The sequence below is a fragment of the Salmo salar genome, chromosome ssa19, assembly GCF_905237065.1.
Source record: "Salmo salar chromosome ssa19, Ssal_v3.1, whole genome shotgun sequence".
Taxonomy (NCBI): Eukaryota; Metazoa; Chordata; class Actinopteri; order Salmoniformes; family Salmonidae; genus Salmo; species Salmo salar.
Genome location: NC_059460.1, coordinates 6,672,818 through 6,691,965, shown reverse-complemented (window position 1 = coordinate 6,691,965; position 19,148 = coordinate 6,672,818). Strand labels below are relative to the sequence as shown.

The following is a 19,148-nucleotide window of genomic DNA, read 5'->3' as shown; positions in this document are numbered from 1 at the left end:
CACAGCTAACTCTCACCGGAGCGCGCGCCACTGAACTCATGTCATTCTCTCAGTCATCTGACTCCAGGACCTCTTATTCTCTCCCCATTCACAGTGGAAGCATGAAACAACGTTCTAAAGACTGTTGACACCGTTCGTAGAAACATGTCAAACGATGTTTACAATCAATCCTTAGGGTCTTTTTATCATAAATCTTCGATAATATTCCAACCGGACAATAGCGTATTCATTACAGAGGAAAAAGAAGGAACGGCGCGCCTGCGTGACTGCGCAGTAAACAACTCATTGGCCTCAGGCAGTCCACTTGTTGAGTCAGCTCTTATTCTCTCCCCATTCACAGTGGAAGCATGAAACAATGTTCTAAAGACTGGTGACATCTAGTGGAAGCCGCAGGAAGTGCAAAATGACCCCAAAGACACTGTATACTGGATAGGGAATCACTTGAAAAACTACAAACCTCAGATTTCTACACTTCCTGGTTGGATTTTTCTCCGGTTTTTGCCTGCCATATGAGTTTTGTTATACTCACAGACATCATTCAAACAGTTTTAGAAACTTCAGAGTGTTTTCTATCCAAATCTACTAATAATATGCATATCCTACCTTCTGGGCCCGAGTAGCAGGCAGTTTATCTGCCCCCTGTCACCAAAAAGTTAAACAACAATGACTAGCTATGGATTCTGGCATTTGTCTGTTTGGGGAAATGAGAGCAGATGGAGAGCGGATTGTTCTAATACAATCGTTGCAGCAGGTTTAACCGATACTCCAGTTTCTTTACAGACAGAAGAACTAGCCAATACTTGTTTGAAGCACACAGCACTTCACACTGTTTGAGTGAAATAGAGATGCGTGCTGGCAGCTGAAAATTACAGAAAATACTCATGTCGGAAAATTACAATATCCATTCCGATACTATTTTTATCAGAACTCGGCACACCCCTACAATGGATATTCTGTTATTTGTCCATATTTAGGAACCCTTTTGGGTGCCACATAGAACCATTTGATTTATCCCTGTCGGCAACCCGCGGCTCTAGAGCCGCATGCGGCTCTTTAGCGCCGCCCTAGTGGCTCCCTGGAGCTTCTTCAAAAATATGAAAATGGAAAAAGATGGTGTGAATATATTTTTTATTTTAATATAATTTATTATCCAATGCTGTAAAAATTTTTATAATAAATATTTAATTTCAACATTTCTGTCAAGGAAGATTTACGTCATAGCCTGCGACACACGTTTCTTTCAGCTCGGCGTAGTGCCAGACAGGTGGCTGTTGCAAACAAACCGGCGGGTGTGTCATGGTGTCACGATCTTCTTCATCATCCGATGATATAGCGAAATCGTCGTCTGAAAAGGTGGACCAATATGCAGCAGAGTTGGTGTTCATTTTCTTAACTTCTTGGGGCTATGTGGGACGCTAGCTTGCCACCCGTGGTGCACCCTATCAACAGCAGGTGCATTTCAAGAGCGGCAAATTTGAAACCAAATAAATGTCAAAATTCAAATTTTTCAAACATACAACTATCTTACACCCTTTGAAAGATAAACATCTCCTTAATCTAACCACGTTGTCCGATTTCAAAAAGGTTTTACGGCGAAAGCATAAAGTTAGATTATGTTAGGAGAGTACATTGACAATAGCTGTGTGTAATGTTTTGTCAATTCAAAGACAGGCGTCACCAAAACCATAAAACCAGCTAAAATGATGCACTAACCTTTTACAATCTCCATCAGATGACACTCCTAGGACATTATGTTAGACAATGCATGCATTTTTAGTTCTATCAAGTTCATATTTATATCCAAAAACAGCGTTTTACTATGGCATTGATGTTGAGAAAATCGTTTCCCTCCAATAACCGGCAGTCAAGTCAGCACCACAAATTAAATAATTAAAATTAGAAAACATTGGTAAAATATTATATTGTCATTTAAAGAATTATAGATTTACATCTCTTGAACGCAATCAACTTGCCAGATTTAAAAATAACCTTACTGGGAAATCACACTTTGCAATAATCTGAGCACTGCGCCCAGAAAAATATGCTTTGCTATACAGACAAACGGCCATGTTGGAGAGATCTAAAATCGAAAATACTATGTAAATAATCCATTACCTTTGATTCTCTTCATCAGATGTCACTTCCAGGGATCCCAGGTCCATAACGAATGTAGTTTTGTTCAAAAAAGCTCATCATTTATATCCAAAAAGCTCCGTGTTGTTAGCACATGATCTAAGCCAGCCGGACTTCTCGTCATGAACGAGGGGAAAAAATATATTTACGTTCGTTCAAACATGTCAAACGTTGTATAGCATAAATCATTAGTGCCTTTTTTAACCAGAACATGAATAATATTCAAGGTGGACGAATGCATTCTCTTTTATAACGTATTGGAACGAGGGTACCCAACAACCTCGCGCGCCAGAGTCTAATCGGCCATCACCGTTCCATGGCTCTTGTTCGGTCAGATCTCACAGTAAAAGACTCAAAACACTTTGTAAAGGCTGGTGACATCTAGTGGAAGCAATAGGAAGTGCCAAAACATTAATCAACCCCTGTGTTTTTCAATGGAATAGGCTTGAAGGTAATTCAACACATCAGGTATCCACTTCCTGTCAGAAAATGTCTCAGGGTTTTGCCTGCCAAATGAGTTCTGTTATACTCACAGACACCATTCAAACAGTTTTAGAAACTTTAGGGTGTTTTCTATCCATATATAATAAGTATATGCATATTCTAGTTACTGGGTAGGATTAGTAACCAGATTAAATCGGGTACGTTTTTTTATCCAGCCGTGAAAATACTGCCCCCTAGCCCCAACAGGTTAATTTATTAACGAACGTTGAACACGAAAAAAACAAGAAAACAATAAGCACGACAAATGACAGTTTTGCAGGCTATACATACACAGTGCAAAAACAATCTCCCACAAATACAAGACAAACACACCCAACTAATATAGGACTTCCAATCAAAGGCAACACCAAACAGCTGCCTTCAATTGGAAGTCCACCCCAATTAACTCAACATAGAAACACACTCACTAGACTACACATAGAAATACATAAACATAACTCAAAAACCCCAAAATAATAAATCAAACACCCTTTTCCCAAAACACCACCCTGAAACACATAAAACAAATACCCTCTGCCACGTCCTGACCAAACTACAATACCAATTAACCCTTATACTGGCCAGGACGTGACAGTACCCCCCCTTAAAGGTGCTAACCCCGGAAGCACCTTAACCAAAATAACCCCAAACAACACCAAAATAAAAATTCCTCCCTACTTAAGGGAGGGAAGGGAGGGTGGCTGCCGTCAACGACAGCACTGTGCTACACCCCCCCTCCCCAACCCACCTATCTCTGGAGGTGGCTCCAGTTCTGGCCGTTCCAGGCTGTCGGGGCAGTCTGGCAGCTCGGGGCGGTCTGGGCAGTCCGGCAGCTCGGGGCGGTCTGGGCAGTCCGGCAGCTCGGGGCGGTCTGGGCAGTCCGGCAGCTCGGGGCGGTCTGGGCAGTCCGGCAGCTCGGGGCGGTCTGGGCAGTCCGGCATCTCGGGGCGATCTGGGCAGTCCGGCAGCTCGGGGCGGTCTGGGCAGTCCGGCAGCTCGGGGCGGTCTGGCCACTCCGGCGCGGTCTGGCCACTCCGGCAGTTCGGGGCGGTCTGGCCACTCCGGCGTTGGCTGGCCACTCCGGCAGTTCGGGGCGGTCTGGCCACTCCGGCAGTTCGGGGCGGTCTGGCCACTCCGGCGACTGTTGACTGGCGGACAGCTCTGGCGACTGTTGACTGGCGGGCAGCTCTGGCGACTGTTGACTGGCGGGCAGCTCTGGCGACTGTTGACTGGCGGGCAGCTCTGGCGACTGTTGACTGGCGGGCAGCTCTGGCGACTGTTGACTGGCGGGCAGCTCTGGCGACTGTTGACTGGCGGGCAGCTCTAGCAACTGTTGACTGGCGGGCAGCTCTGGCGACTTGACTGGCGGGCAGCTCTGGCGACTGTTGACTGGCGGGCAGCTCTGGCGACTGTTGACTGGCGGGCAGCTCTGGCGACTGTTGACTGGCGGGCAGCTCTGGCGACTGTTGACTGGCGGGCAGCTCTGGTGACTGTTGACTGGCGAGGCTGGGTTTACGCACTTGAAGCCTGGTGCGTGGTGCTGGTACTGGGCGTACCAGATTGAGAACACGCACCTCCAGGCTAGTGCGGGAACAGGACGAGTCGGACTGGGTTGACGCACTTCCGGGTCCGCACGAGAGACAGGAGCTGGAAACCCAGGGCTATGGAGGCGCACAGTCGGTCTTGATCTTACCTCCTGCACAACCCGTCTTGGCTGGATGGAACTAGTAGCCCTGCACGAGCGGGATGCTTGTACAGGGCGGACTGGGTTGTGCAGGGGCCTGATGGTAGCCGTGCGTAGAGCGGGAGTTGGGTAGCCTGGTCCTCGGAGGCGTACCGGCGACCAGATGCGCTGCGCAGGCATCCTCCAACCAGGCTGGATGCCCGCTCTAGCACGGCACCTGCGAGGGGCTGGAATAACGCGCACCGGACTGTGCGTGCGTATGGGTGAGATGTTTCGCTGAGGAGCGCACTATGGCGCTCTCCATCTCATACGCTCCTCCATATAACCACGGGTAGCTGGCTTCCGGCTCTTCCTATGCCTAGCCAAACTACCCGTGTGCCCCCCCCCCAAAAAATTGTTTTATTGGGGGTGCCTCTCGTGCTTCAACGCCAGTCTTGATCCTCGGAAACGTTCCCGGTCCTTACCAGCCATACTCCATGGGCCTTCTCCGGCCATAACCTGCTCCCATGTCCATCTCTCCACATAGTCCAACTCATAATCCCACTGCTCCTTCCTCTGCTGCTTGGTCCTGGTTTGGTGGGAGATTCTGTCACGATCTTCTTCATCATCCGATGATATAGCGAAATCGTCGTCTGAAAAGGTGGACCAATATGCAGCAGAGTTGGTGTTCATTTTCTTAATTTATTAACGAACGTTGAACACGAAGAAAACAATAAGCACGACAAATGACAGTTTTCACATAAAACAAATACCCTCTGCCACGTCCTGACCAAACTACAATACCAATTAACCCTTATACTGGCCATGACGTGACACATGGGCCATGGATCCCAATGGGAAAAAGAGAAAGATAGCTGAGGAGAACAGAGGATTCCACAGTTCTTGGACCGAATCATTTTCTTTCATTGCCAATGCGGAAGGATTGCCTGCATGTTTGCTTTGTAATGAGAAGTTGTCAAATAACAAAAAGAGTAACGTGGAAAGACATTTCCATTCTTCCTGACAGTTATAGGAACATGAAGAAATATGCATTTGGAGTATTATCCATCTTTGGATCAACATACCTGTGCGAGCAGATATTCTCAAACATGAACTACATAAAATCCAAATACCGCACCCGCCTCACAGATGAGAGCTTGCAGTCCTGCGTGAAGATTAAAGTTACATCTTACATGCTCGATGTTGAGAAGCTGTCCAGTGATGTCCGAAAACAGAAGTCACATTAAACGGGTAAGAACACAATCCTGTCATAGGCACATATTTAGTAACAAAGTGGCTGTTTTTATAAAGTGATTTCTGATTTTTGTCAGTATATATTTGGAATGACACATAGGGATATTATTGTGTTTTGTTGCTCAGGTCCGAGGATGGCTGCATTGTATTGTGCGTGTCAAAAGAGAAGAGGGTGCTGCTGCATTTTACCCTTGCACATTTGCAGAAAACTAAAGAGAAGAGGATAATGCACAGAAATCGAACATAAACTGTATTATTTTAATTTTATATACTTTACCTTTTCAAAAGGTTGCTGTTTTATTGCACTCTGTCTGTTGCCCAGATAAGGGGGAAAAGAGAAGAGGATTGTATCGTATTACTGAGGGTTGAAAAGGACTGCATTTTATTTCCATGGGGAGGTCTGAAATTACAGGAGGCCTATTATGCACGTTGCATCAAAAATCTGATTTCTGTATTGTATTTCTATAATTTCATCAATGCAACGAAAAATAATACATTAATATTATAATGGAAGATAAACTTAAAGCACCATCGTACTGCAGAGTAGTCACGTGGTGCGTCATTCTCTCCAGGATGCGCTGCAGGTAAAATAAAAGTTTAATCATGAATGCTCATTATGCATATGTAGCCTACTTATCATTTTGATAGTAGGCTAATATAGCTAATATAGACACTTAAAGCATGTGTTGCCTTCATTATAAGGCTTTTCATTTTTTGCGGCTCCAGACAGATTGGTTTTTTGTTTTTTTGGTCCAATATGGCTCTTTCAACATTTTGGGTTGCCGACCCCTGCTGTAGGGGAACCCTTTTGAGTCCCATTCAGAACCCTCTCATGAAGAGCCCTCTGGTTCCAGGTAAAACCAATGACAGGCTCTACAGTTATACTTATACTGTGCATTCGGAAAGTATTCAGAACCCGTGACTTTTTCAACATTTAGTTACGTTACAGCCTTACTCTAAAATTGATTAAATATAACATTTTCCTCAATCTACACACGATACGTTAGCTAGATAAAATCCAGTACTCTCCCCTAAATCTTAGCTAATGTCATACCACATCTAAAGTCAATCTCTTTTAGAAATGTTCCAAGCCACTATAATGCACTTTTGATGAAATCGTCATCGACGCCATATGAAAATGCATTGAGTAGATAGTTCAGTCGAGAGTCAGTCTTCAAAAGAAAGTTCAAAACAATAATGTGACAAAACGTGCTACCAATGAGTAGTGCACTACAAAGGGAATAGGGTGCCATTTGAGACACAACCATAGTTCTCCGAGATAATTTATTGCACTTGAAAGTCCCTGGCAATGTTCTTATTAGCATGCCAACCTGTTCGAGCATCACAGTGACTTGTAAAATACAAACTGTTGTCAAACTCTTTTTAATCACATTTTTCCATAATTAGTATTCGTATTAAACAGGGTAGCATGCAGGAAGCTCAGCATATTCGTTCAACGGTTGTGAGTAGATCTCCTGGAGCACAAACACATGCCAACACATACAGCATACAGACTAGTATGCATGCACACGGACACTATGCACACACACATACAATATGCACGCTCACGCACAACACATATACAAACACACAGTATGCAGGCCATACGTAGAGTATGCACACGTGCACAAACACACACATAGTATGCATTCACACACAAACACACATGCAGAGAGGGAGAGATAACTAGGATATTTTGTTAAAGCACCAGAGGGGGAATCTGTAGCCATAGCCTATTAATGGCTTGCAAATCCTCAGGGAACGAGTGGTATGAGTGCTTTTCTCTTCTCACCGACAGATTGGGTTAGTTAGTTGACTAGTTGGTACATTAACTATTGATAACCCCTTTACAGATCCATCAGCAAAGAAAGTCTGTGCTGGCCCAGGGAAGTTGGACTGACCTATTTCTAGATTTAACAGCCATACAAAACTCTCCCTCCCTTGTTGCCATGGAGACACCCTCAGGTCTCTGGGAATGAGGAATAAGCAGTAAGAGATGGAGAGAGAGAGAGAAAGCATCACTAAGAGCATCTGCTAAATGGCTAAAATGTAAAACAGAGAGGGCGAAGGAGTGAGGGAGACAGAGAGCATGAGGAAGGGAGAGAGACCATCAAGAGACAGCGAGAGAGAGAGAACAAAAGCGTGAATATTGGCATGAGAACCCGGCCGTGTTTTCAATTTTGACAGCAAATTCCCAACGAGCATTGTCAGTTTCATTAAACACTGTCAGAAACACATATTTACCTGTCACGGATGAAGAATAGATTGAAGCCAAATGTGCCATGTCAGTTATTTTTAGATATATTAAGATGCGCTGGATTTACCTCCAGTGCTCACATCCCCTCTAATACAGAAGAATTGGGAAAGTAGTTCAATTATTTGTACTCATTTATGGACATTTATGGTCTCTGAAGTCAGACAATAACAATGGCTCACTCCTCGGGGCTTTGTTGAGTGGGTCTTTTTAGGTTTCACTAACAGCATTTGAGAATTAAGAAGACACATTTTAAAATTAGATCTCAATACTGTACCATATTACCTTACTTCCTTTACCATTCGGCCATCAGATTTGCCACCAATGCTCCTTATAGGACACATCACTGCACTCTACACTCTTCTGTAAACTGGTCATCTCTGTATACCTGTCGCAAGACCCACTGGTTGATGCTTATTTATAAAACCCTCTTAGGCTTCCCACCCCCCTATCTGAGATATCTACTGCAGCCCTCATCCTCCACATACAACACTGTTCTGACAGTCACATTCTTATAAAGGTCCCCAAAGCACACACATTCCTGGGTCGCTCCTCTTTTCAGTTCGCTGCATCTAGGGACTGGAACGAGCTGCAACAAACACTCAAACTGGACAGCTTTATCTCCATCTCTTCATTCAAAGACTCAATCGTGGGGACTCTTACTGACAGTTGTGGTTGCTTTGTGTGATGCATTGTTGTCTCTACCTTATTGCCCTTTGTGCTGTTGTCTGTGCCCAATAATGTTTGTACCATGTTGTGTTGCTACCATGTTGTTGTTATGTTGTGTTGCTGCCTTGCTATGTTGTTGTCTTAGGTCTCTCTTTATGTAGTGTTGTGTTGCCTCTCTTGTTGTGATGTGTGTTCTGTCCTATATTTATTTTTAATCCAAGGTCCCTGTCCCCGCAGGAGGCATTTGGCCTTTTGGTAGGCCGTCATTGTAAATAAGAATTTGTTATTAACTAACTTGCCTAGTTAAATAAAGGTTAAATAAATAAGACTAGTTCGGTGAAATCTGCAATCTGATTGGCTGAAATGAGGTTCCAAGCCATTGACAATTCCCAGTTATCCATACTGTCTATGGAAAAAGTGTCAGTTTTCAAAATATCAATAAGCAAACTCTGAGCCTTAACCAAAACAAAAAAACATGACAATTTCTCTCATGTCGGATCTGCAACAAGTAGTAACCATACTTAATTGAAGGTTATCTTAAAATGAAAAGACTAACATTCTGCACACCAATAACATTGTTGCTGAGGTGGACTTGCCAGCTAGCTACAGGATTTGAGTTACTCAGACGTTTTCTAATAACAGCTGAGCTAGCCTATGTGAAGTGCTAATTCGCAATGACGATAGCTGACTAAAATGTAGTTGAAAACAGGTGGTCAAACGAGATACATGGGAGTATTTTACAGCACTAGTGCCACTTGCGTCATGACCGCAACACATTTTGTAACACAGAAAGACCGGAAAATGTTTATCACTCATAAGATGCTGCAACAAAGACGTCTCTGCATAAACAAATGAATGCTAGCTAGCAAAATTTTACCTCGTTGGTCCTACGTTTAGAATTAATCCAATTTAGTTTTTTTTTGTTGGTTTAGTTTTCTGTAACTTCGTAGAAAGTAAGGTCTGCATGGTACGGTGGTTTAATGCTAGCTAATTCGTAACACTATCTAGATAACTAAGCTGGACTCTGAATTTATGCTTTTGGGTACATGGGCTACAGCCAGCTGCTTAGCTATTTTTACACCAGGGATGGGCAACTTTGACTTATGGGGGTGGGGGCCACAAATCGGAACTCATCATGAGGGGCCGCAGTGGCTCGCGGGTCTGCATACCCACATGCATACCTACATCCATACCACACCTTCAGTCAGAGCTGGCCCTAGCCTATTGGATTCCTAAACAACATTGTGTTGGGGGCCCAAATAATTTCATGCAATTCTACTTATTTTGCCATGGTGCGGAGAGAAACATTTGCAGTTTTACAGCTAATTTCCTACAATTCTGCACATGTTGCCATGCTGCACCTCCTCTTCCATGCTTCACGGTTTGAACCACACATGCTGAGATCATCCGTTCACCTACTCTGCGTCTCACAAAGACATGGCGGTTGGAACCCAAAATCTAAAATTTGGACTCATCAGACCATAGGACAGATTTCCAACTGTCTAATGTCCATTTCTCGTGTTTCTTTGCCCAAGCAAGTCTCTTCTTATTGGTATCCGTTAGTAGTGGTTTCTTTGCAGCAATTCGACCATGAAGGCCTGATTCGCGCAGTCTCCTCTGAACAGTTGATGTTGAGATGTGTCTGTTACTTGAACTCTGTGAAGCATTTGGGCTAAAATTTCTGAGGCTGGTAACTCATATGAACTCTGCAGCAGTTAACCTCTCTGGGCTAGGCGGGACGAATTCGTCCCACCTACGTAACAGCCACTGCCAGCCGGTGGCGCGATTTTCAAAACCTTAAAAATCCTATTACTTCAATTTCTCAAACATATGACTATTTTACAGCTATTTAAAGACAAGACTCTCGTTAATCTAACCACACTGTCCGATTTCAAAAAGGCTTTACAACGAAAGCAAAACATTAGATTATGTCAGCAGAGTACCAAGCCAGAAATAATCAGACACCCATTTTTCAAGCCAGCATATAATGTCACCAAAACCCAGAAGACAGCTAAATGCAGCACTCACCTTTGATGATCTTCATCAGATGACAACCCTAGGACATTATGTTATACAATACATGCATGTTTTGTTCAATCAAGTTCATATTTATATCAAAAACCAGCTTTTTACATTAGCATGTGACGTTCAGAACTAGCATACCCCCGCAAACTTCCGGGGAATTCGCTAACATTTTACTAAATTACTCACGATAAACGTTCACAAAAAGCATAACAATTATTTTAAGAATTATAGATACAGACCTCCTCTATGCACTCGATATGTCCGATTTTAAAATAGCTTTTTGGTGAAAGCACATTTTGCAATATTCTAAGTACATAGCCCAGGCATCACGGGCTCGCTATTTAGACACCCGGCAAGTTTAGCACTCACCATAATCATATTTACTATTATAAAAGTTTGATTACCTTTTGTTGTCTTCGTCAGAATGCACACCCAGGACTGCTACTTCAATAACAAATGTTGGTTTGGTCCAAAATAATCCATCGTTATATCCGAATAGCGGCGTTTTGTTCGATGCGTTCAAGACACTATCCGAAATAGTAAAGAAGTGTCGCGCGCATGGCGCAATTCGTGACAATAAAATTCTAAATATTCCATTACCGTACTTGAAGCATGTCAAACGCTGTTTAAAATCAATTTTTACGACATTTTTCTCGTAGAAAAGCGATAATATTCCGACAGGGAATCTCCTTTTCGGCAAACAGAGGAAAAAATCCCAAAGGCGGGGGCGGTCGGGTCACGCGCCTAAGCCCAGTGTCCCTTGATCGGCCACTTGAGAAAGGCGATAATGTGTTTCAGCCTGGGGCTGGAATGACGACATTCTGTTTTTTCCCGGGCTCTGAGCGCCTATGGACGACGTGGGAAGTGTCACGTTAGAGCAGAGATCCTTAGTAAATGATAGAGATGGAAAAGAAGTTCAAGAAATGGTCAGACAGGCCACTTCCTGTAAAGGAATCTCTCAGGTTTTGACCTGCCATTTGAGTTCTGTTATACTCACAGACACCATTCAAACAGTTTTAGAAAATTTAGGGTGTTTTCTATCCATATGTAATAAGTATATGCATATTCTAGTTACTGGGTAGGAGTGGTAACCAGATTAAATCGGGTATGTTTTTTATCCAGCCGTGTCAATACTGCCCCCTAGCCCTAACAGGTTAACTCTGGGTCTTCCTCTCCTGTGGTGGTCCTCATGAGATCCAGTTTCGTCATGGCGCTTGATGGTTTTTGTGACTGCACTTGAAAAATGTTCAAAGTTCTTGAAATGTTCCTTATTCACTGACCTTCATGTCTGAAAAATAATGATAGACTGTCGTTTCTCTTTGCTTATATGAGCTGTTCTTGCCATAATATGGATTTGGCCTTTTACCAAATAGGGCTATCTTCTGTATACCACCCCTACCTTGTCACAACACAACTGATTGGCTCAAACACATTAAGGAAAGAAATTCCACAAATTAACAAGGCACACCGGTTAATTGAAATGCATTCCAGATAACTACCTCATGAAGCTGGTTGAGAGAATGCCAAGAATGTGCAAAGCTGTCATCAAGGCAAAGGGTGGCTACTTTGAAGAATTTCAAATATATTTTGATTTGTTTAACACTTTTTTGGTTACTACATGATTCCATATGTGTTATTTCATATTTTTGATGTTTTCACTATTATTCTACAATGTAGGTAATAGTAAAAAATAAAGAACAACCCTGGAATGAGTAGGTGTGTCCAAACTTTTGACTGGTACTGTATGAAAATTATACATGCATTTACTTACCTTATCATTCTTCAACCCTCCTGTTGTGTTCGTTTCATGTTAATTAATTCTGTGTTCCCAGTCCAAAATGACCGCCCCATTATAGCTGATTATAAATACATATATTATCACCTAATGTTGTGTTAGATCTTTTTATCAACTTAAGTTCTTGTGAACATTACAAGTTTTGAACTTCTATTTGCTGTTTATGGCCTGTAGGCCTCATTGACCTGAGCTCATACAACTCGTTTTTGAGTAAAAAAAAAAGCATAATGTATGGATTATTCTGACTTTAACAAATACTCAGATGAAACATATTGTGCTATTTATCAGAGACTACTTTATGTCGTTGGCCCTGGGGTCATCCTCTCGGTGGGGATGAAGACCAGGAGAAATTCCCATTCTTTGACCGGAATGTACCAACAACCTCAGCAGGGCCCTCTTCCTCATCACTGGATTGTTCCACATCGGTTGTCTCTTGGTCTGGATCATATTCTGTGTTGTGTTCAACTTCTGACAGTCTCCTCCAATGCATCTTCACTGTCAGTTTCCTGGCTTCTCTCCTCTTCACCAGTGTCATGATCAAAGATATGTTCAAGAGCCTCATATACAGTATATAGTTTGGTCATTGTGCTGCCACAGAATGAACTGTGAGCAGGGCCTCAAAAAAGCTTTATATACCTGTCACGGTTGTCGTAAGAACGGGACCAAGGCGCAGCATGTGTAGAGTTCCACATCTTTATCCCAAAGTGAAACTTCGCAAAACAAAATATATCAATAAACGAACAACGAAACATGACTACGTGGTGCACATGCACAAACAGAAAACAATATCCCACAAACACAGGTGTGAAAAATAGCTACTTAAATACACTGCTCAAAAAAATAAAGGGAACACTTAAACAACACAATGTAACTCCAAGTCAATCACACTTCTGTGAAATCAAACTGTCCACTTAGGAAGCAACACTGATTGACAATAAATTTCACATGCTGTTGTGCAAATGGAATAGACAACAGGTGGAAATTATAGGCAATTAGCAAGACACCCCCAATAAAGGAGTGGTTCTGCAGGTGGTGACCACAGACCACTTCTCAGTTCCTATGCTTCCTGGCTGATGTTTTGGTCACTTTTGAATGCAGACGGTGCTTTCACTCTAGTGGTAGCATGAGACGGAGTCTACAACCCACACAAGTGGCTCAGGTAGTGCAGCTCATCCAGGATGGCACATCAATGCGAGCTGTAGCAAGAAGGTTTGCTATGTCTGTCAGCGTAGTGTCCAGAGCATGGAGGCGCTACCAGGAGACAGGCCAGTACATCAGGAGACGTGGAGGAGGCCGTAGGAGGGCAACAACCCAGCAGCAGGACCGCTACCTCCGCCTTTGTGCAAGGAGGAGCAGGAGGAGCACTGCCAGAGCCCTGCAAAATGACCTCCAGCAGGCCACAAATGTGCATGTGTCTGCTCAAACGGTCAGAAACAGACTCCATGAGGGTGGTATGAGGGCCCAACGTCCACAGGTGGGGGTTGTGCTTACAGCCCAACACCGTGCAGGACGTTTGGCATTTGCCAGAGAACACCAAGATTGGCAAATTCGCCACTGGCGCCCTGTGCTCTTCACAGATGAAGGCAGGTTCACACTGAGCACATGTGACAGACGTGACAGAGTCTGGAGACGCCGTGGAGAACATTCTGCTGCCTGCAACATCCTCCAGCATGACCGGTTTGGCGGTGGGTCAGTCATGGTGTGGGGTGGCATTTCTTTGGGGGGCGCCCAGCCCTCCATGTGCTCACCAGAGGTAGCCTGACTGCCATTAGGTACCGAGATGAGATCCTCAGACCCCTTGTGAGACCATATCCTGGTGCGGTTGGCCCTGGGTTCCTCCTAATGCAAGACAATGCTAGACCTCATGTGGCTGGAGTGTGTCAGCAGTTCCTGCAAGAGGAAGGCATTGATGCTATGGACTGGCCCGCCCGTTCCCCAGACCTGAATCCAATTGAGCACATCTGGGACATCATGTCTCTTTCCATCCACCAACGCCACGTTGCACCACAGACTGTCCAGGAGTTGGCGGATGCTTTAGTCCAGGTCTGGGAGGAGATCCCTCAGGAGACCATCCGCCACCTCATCAGGAGCATGCCCAGGCGTTGTAGGGAGGTCATACAGGCACGTGGAGGCCACACACACTACTGAGCCTCATTTTGACTTGTTATAAGGACATTACATCAAAGTTGGATCAGCCTGTAGTGTGGTTTTCCACTTTAATTTTGAGTGTGACTCCAAATCCAGACCTCCGTGAGTTGATAAATTGGATTTCCATTGATTATTTTTGTGTGATTTTGTTGTCAGCACATTCAACTATGTATTATTTCATTCATTCAGATCTAGGATGTGTTAGTTTAGTGTTCCCTTTATTTTTTTGAGCAGTGTATGATCCCCAATTAGAGGCAATGATTACCAGCTGCCTCTAATTGGGAACCAAACCAATACACCAACATAGAAATTTTAAACTAGAACACCCCCTCGTCACGCCCTGACCTACTACACCATAGAGAAACAAGTGCTCTCTATGGTCAGGGCGTGACAATACCAGAGCTGCGAGAAAAGTTCGATATTATTGAAACAATGCTGCTATTGTTTGTGAGAATGCCAACAGGTGTGGTTCCCGTGGGGGAAAGATTCTATTGGGGAAAGGTTCCCGTGGGGGTTGCCATGGAAGCCAAGAAGGGGAGTGAGGTGTGTGTGCTCTAACACACATGCATGTGGGGGTCTGGGAGAGGAAGTGTGTCCATCTGATGAATGGGCATGTGCCTGAACTCAATTTTATACACTAATTGTAGTCTCACCCATTCATTTACAGTATAATGACCGATCATTTTTGACCGAGAACACCACAGGTGTACAAAAGTTAAATAAAACACCCAAAATGTTATGAAAATCATCCAAATGTATTTTGTGCGTTCAGATGCCCTGTGTGGACAAAGTCATAGAACCCTATGACAATCAGATTAAATGAACTACATTTTTCATAGAGAAAACTTGTAAATCGGTCCAATTTGACAGGAACACAACAGGAGGCTAAAGACGATGCACAAATGTATTATTTATTTAACTAGGCAAGTCAGTTAAGAACAAATTCTTATTTACAATGACAGCCTAGGAACAGTGGGTTAACTGCCTTGTTCAGGGGCAGAACGACAGATTTTTACCTTGTCAGCTCGGGGATTCGATCTAGCAACTTCCGGTTACTGGCCCAACACTCTAACCACTAGACCACCTGCCACCCCTTTATCACTCAAAGTGTTATGAACGATTGCACCACAAATATATTTCCAGGGTATTGACGCATCCTCCGCCCAATACAGCCTCTTCCAACAGCAAGGGTAGGGGAAGGGTATCCATCTTTAAAAGTGAAGTTTTACTCTGATGTCAAATCAACTCATATTTTTGCTAGCTACCTTAGCTGTTGTGCTAGCTAACATGTTACTGAACCATGACACTAGCATACTGTCATGCATATTGGTATTAAGACAGGAGCATATTCACCTAAAAATATAATTGTTTAGGCAAATCGTTAGTTAGCTAGCCAGCTATCACATGAATTGTGCAAAAATATGATAGCTAAGCGCTACCCAGTCAGTCAGTGGCACTGACTGAATGAAACTATCAGTGTTTCACTCTATCCCATAAAACATGACATTGCTAAGTAGGCATCATTTAGATAATAAAATGTTAAAGTTAATTAATAAGTTAGACCCTCACTGGACAACTTTGGTAGGTAGATAGCTTAGTTTCCAACAGATGTTTCTAATCCCCTTGATTGGCCATCAACTGTTACTGGTCTTGGAACTCATGTGTTCACCAGTGTGTGTGACAATCAATATTATTGTTTCCAAAAGTTTGCCGCAGGCACACTATTTAGTTTGCAGCAAATTTGCCACAAACTTGAGGGAAGTTTGCAGCAACATATTAATTTCTGTAAGGGTGGATTATAAATAATTACACAAAGTGTATGCATTCCCAGTACCTCAGAGAATAAACATTTTTCACTTGTGTAGACAGATTATTTTTTGGGCTTGAATTGTATGGGAAGGATTTCTATTCCTATTTTCTCTCTTTCCCTCTCCGCTTTGTCGTGTGAAAATGAGAAATCATGCAATAATGGTCTGGGAGCAAAAGGTCATCTCCACTCTCTTTTTTCTCTTTTCTATTCTCTGCATCTCTTCAGGTTTGACACTGGGAGGGATGGTGGTGACGACTGCCAGCGCAGCGGGTTCCAGAATATGCAAACCCTGTCTCGTTCCGCGTGGAAGAAAGATTGGAGGGAGGTGCCCTACACCCGTCTGGACAGAGGACTAAAACCTGCTCCTCCCTCTCTCCGCACACGATCGGTCCCCATCATCCCCTCTCTCCAGGGACATGACCGTGAGGGGGGTCACATGGATAAGACCAGGCAGGGGGTCTCGCAGGGAGGGGGTCTCGCTGGGCCAGGTCACAAGGCCCAAGGACCTGCCAGTGGCAGCAGCCACACCCCCCGTCACTCAACCACCTCTTCCTCTGAGACTGTACTAGAATCTGAGGCCAGACCCAGTCATGTGCGTCCCTGCGGCGCTAAGACTGCACTGGGGTTAGGGACAAGCCCTAGCCACATGCACCATGGCTCCTCTGAAACTCCAGTAGGGCCAGGGGGCTCATTCCAACACTGTGGCTTTTGTCCCTCCGGGACAGCAGCATCCAGATCAGGTGTTGCCAGGTTGAACAGCACGAACACTATTATTGCTGTGACCGTGCTGGATTCCGAGGGAAAGAGCATGCGATATACACCCAGACTGCTATACAGCTGTCCCGGGAGCAGGGGTCCTCAGGTAGGAGGCCAAAGGGAGGCCCAGGGGCTCGGTGAACAATACCCCCCCCACCCCTGATGGATGGAGGGGCAAACTGCTTCCTGACAGCAGTGGTGAGCAGAGGTGCTGGAATTGATTATGCCAAAACTTCTGCCAGCTGATTGGACTATATCTTGCCGACAGGTGTGGTGATATTGATGATTTGTCGCCACAGATGGTTTGATTACATAGCAGGTTAGGATAATTAATGTGCAAAGATGACAAAATACAATATGAAAATAAACTACAAAATACTTATATTTTGAAATGTATTTAATTAAAATAAATGTATTTTGTATTTTAAAATACAGAAATACATTTGCAAGTTGCCGGCCCGAACAGCAACAACATTTTCAGTAACGGTTACTGAAACATTTTACTTGCGATGACTGTGATATGTTGTTGTTTATCTACCTTAGTTGAATGCACTGACTGTAAGTCACTCAGGATAAGAGTGTCTGCTAAATGACCAAAATATAAATGTATATGTGAAAATAAACATACCAAAATAAACTGCAAAGCACACTAGGTATTACTATTGGCCTTGTTTCATGGCGAAGCTCATTAGAGTAATACTCAGCATGCTTTTCAATTGTTCATTTGTACATATACATTTACATTTCGTTAATTTATCAGATGCTCTTAACACACCATATTGCCATCAGAATTCTGATACCAATGCAGGGTGAAAGGTGGCCACAAAATTGTGAACCGCTATAAAAAAACGGTATAGAAAAAAGTATTTTGTCATTTGAAAATACTAATTACAACAGTATCTTGTTAAAACATACATTGGAGTGCAGTTCAGCCCAGTGTAATACAAATTACACAAAATACACATTTCAAATACATGTAACAGAAATACTTCCCATCTCTGGTTGCAGGTTAGGTGAATTAACGTGGTAGGTTATAATTAACACAGCAGGTTTGGTGAATTAACGTAGCATGTTAGGTGAATGAGGTTAAGGTTAGGAAAAGGGGTTAGGCGTAGCTACAATGCTACAGTTGTCAACAACTGTTGTCCCTGACGTGGCCACTAGTTTGAGCTCTAGTCCTCCATCTGGCCACAATGTTAAAAACATAACGAACAATATCTGGTGACAAATCATCAGTAACATGACACCTGCAGGAAAAGATTCTGCAAACCTGCATCGACAACACGAGGGGAGTGGGACCACCTGCCTAACAAATTGGACCAATCACAGATGGCCCATGGTTTCTGTAATAGAGCCACAGCAGCCTGGACTGCAGAGAGGAATTTATTGATACATTTAAGACCTTGAATTATTAAGAATACACACACAGTCTATGTGAATAATGTGAAACAATGCAGACGGACATAAAGACTGGAGTGGGAGCTTGATTTAAAAGTGTATAAAATAATATATACATTATCTATATGGCACTATTTAAACAACGCTTCTACTTAGAAACCAAAATAGTGTGTCATCGCTATGTTGTTTCTCTATTGTAAAGAAATCTAATCGTATATGTCATATATATATATGTCCTATAGACGTATATATACTGTATATTTGACATGACAACGTGACTAAATAAAGACAATGACTACAGTGTTAAAGGGTGTGTGATTGATTGAATTTCTAAAACATCTTTCAGCTTCACATTTGATGTCTGTGTCATTCAAGTCAGTGAGGGTATAGCCTAGTAAATTGTATAGCAAAATAAGTTTATCCTATATGACACATTATGTCAACAGGTGCTGACTATGGCATTATTCACTATGCTGAATGAGGTTTCTCAGTTCTACATCTTCTTCCACCGAAAGATTATCAAGTTACACCCAGAGCAGCCCAGACATCTCCTACCAGAGTTCATGAAATAGAAAAGACAAATGGTCAGAGTCACTGTTCCTGTCTCCATGGCAACAGCAGCCCTATCAAGCACAACGATGACAGCTGCATTCCTCCCCGGAAAAGCGAGGTACTCCATTTGATAAGGAGCGTCAGACGGATTGAATAATTTACTTATCTCTTCCCCAAAACAGCCTCGTTAAAGCGCAGGCTCATTATT

General features: G+C 43.4%; 1 protein-coding gene across 1 annotated transcript in view; it reads left to right on the top strand.

Moving 5' to 3' along the window:
• The window catches only part of nrg3b (neuregulin 3b), a 432,471-nt gene extending 413,775 nt beyond the window's left edge, over positions 1–18,696 (top strand). Inside the window, exon 9 of the mRNA XM_014157078.2 lies at positions 16,460–18,696. Within this exon, the coding sequence (XP_014012553.1) occupies positions 16,460–17,153 (694 nt within the window). The 3' untranslated portion in view covers positions 17,154–18,696. The remainder of the gene's footprint in view (positions 1–16,459) is intronic.
• Positions 18,697–19,148: the final 452 nt, after the last annotated feature.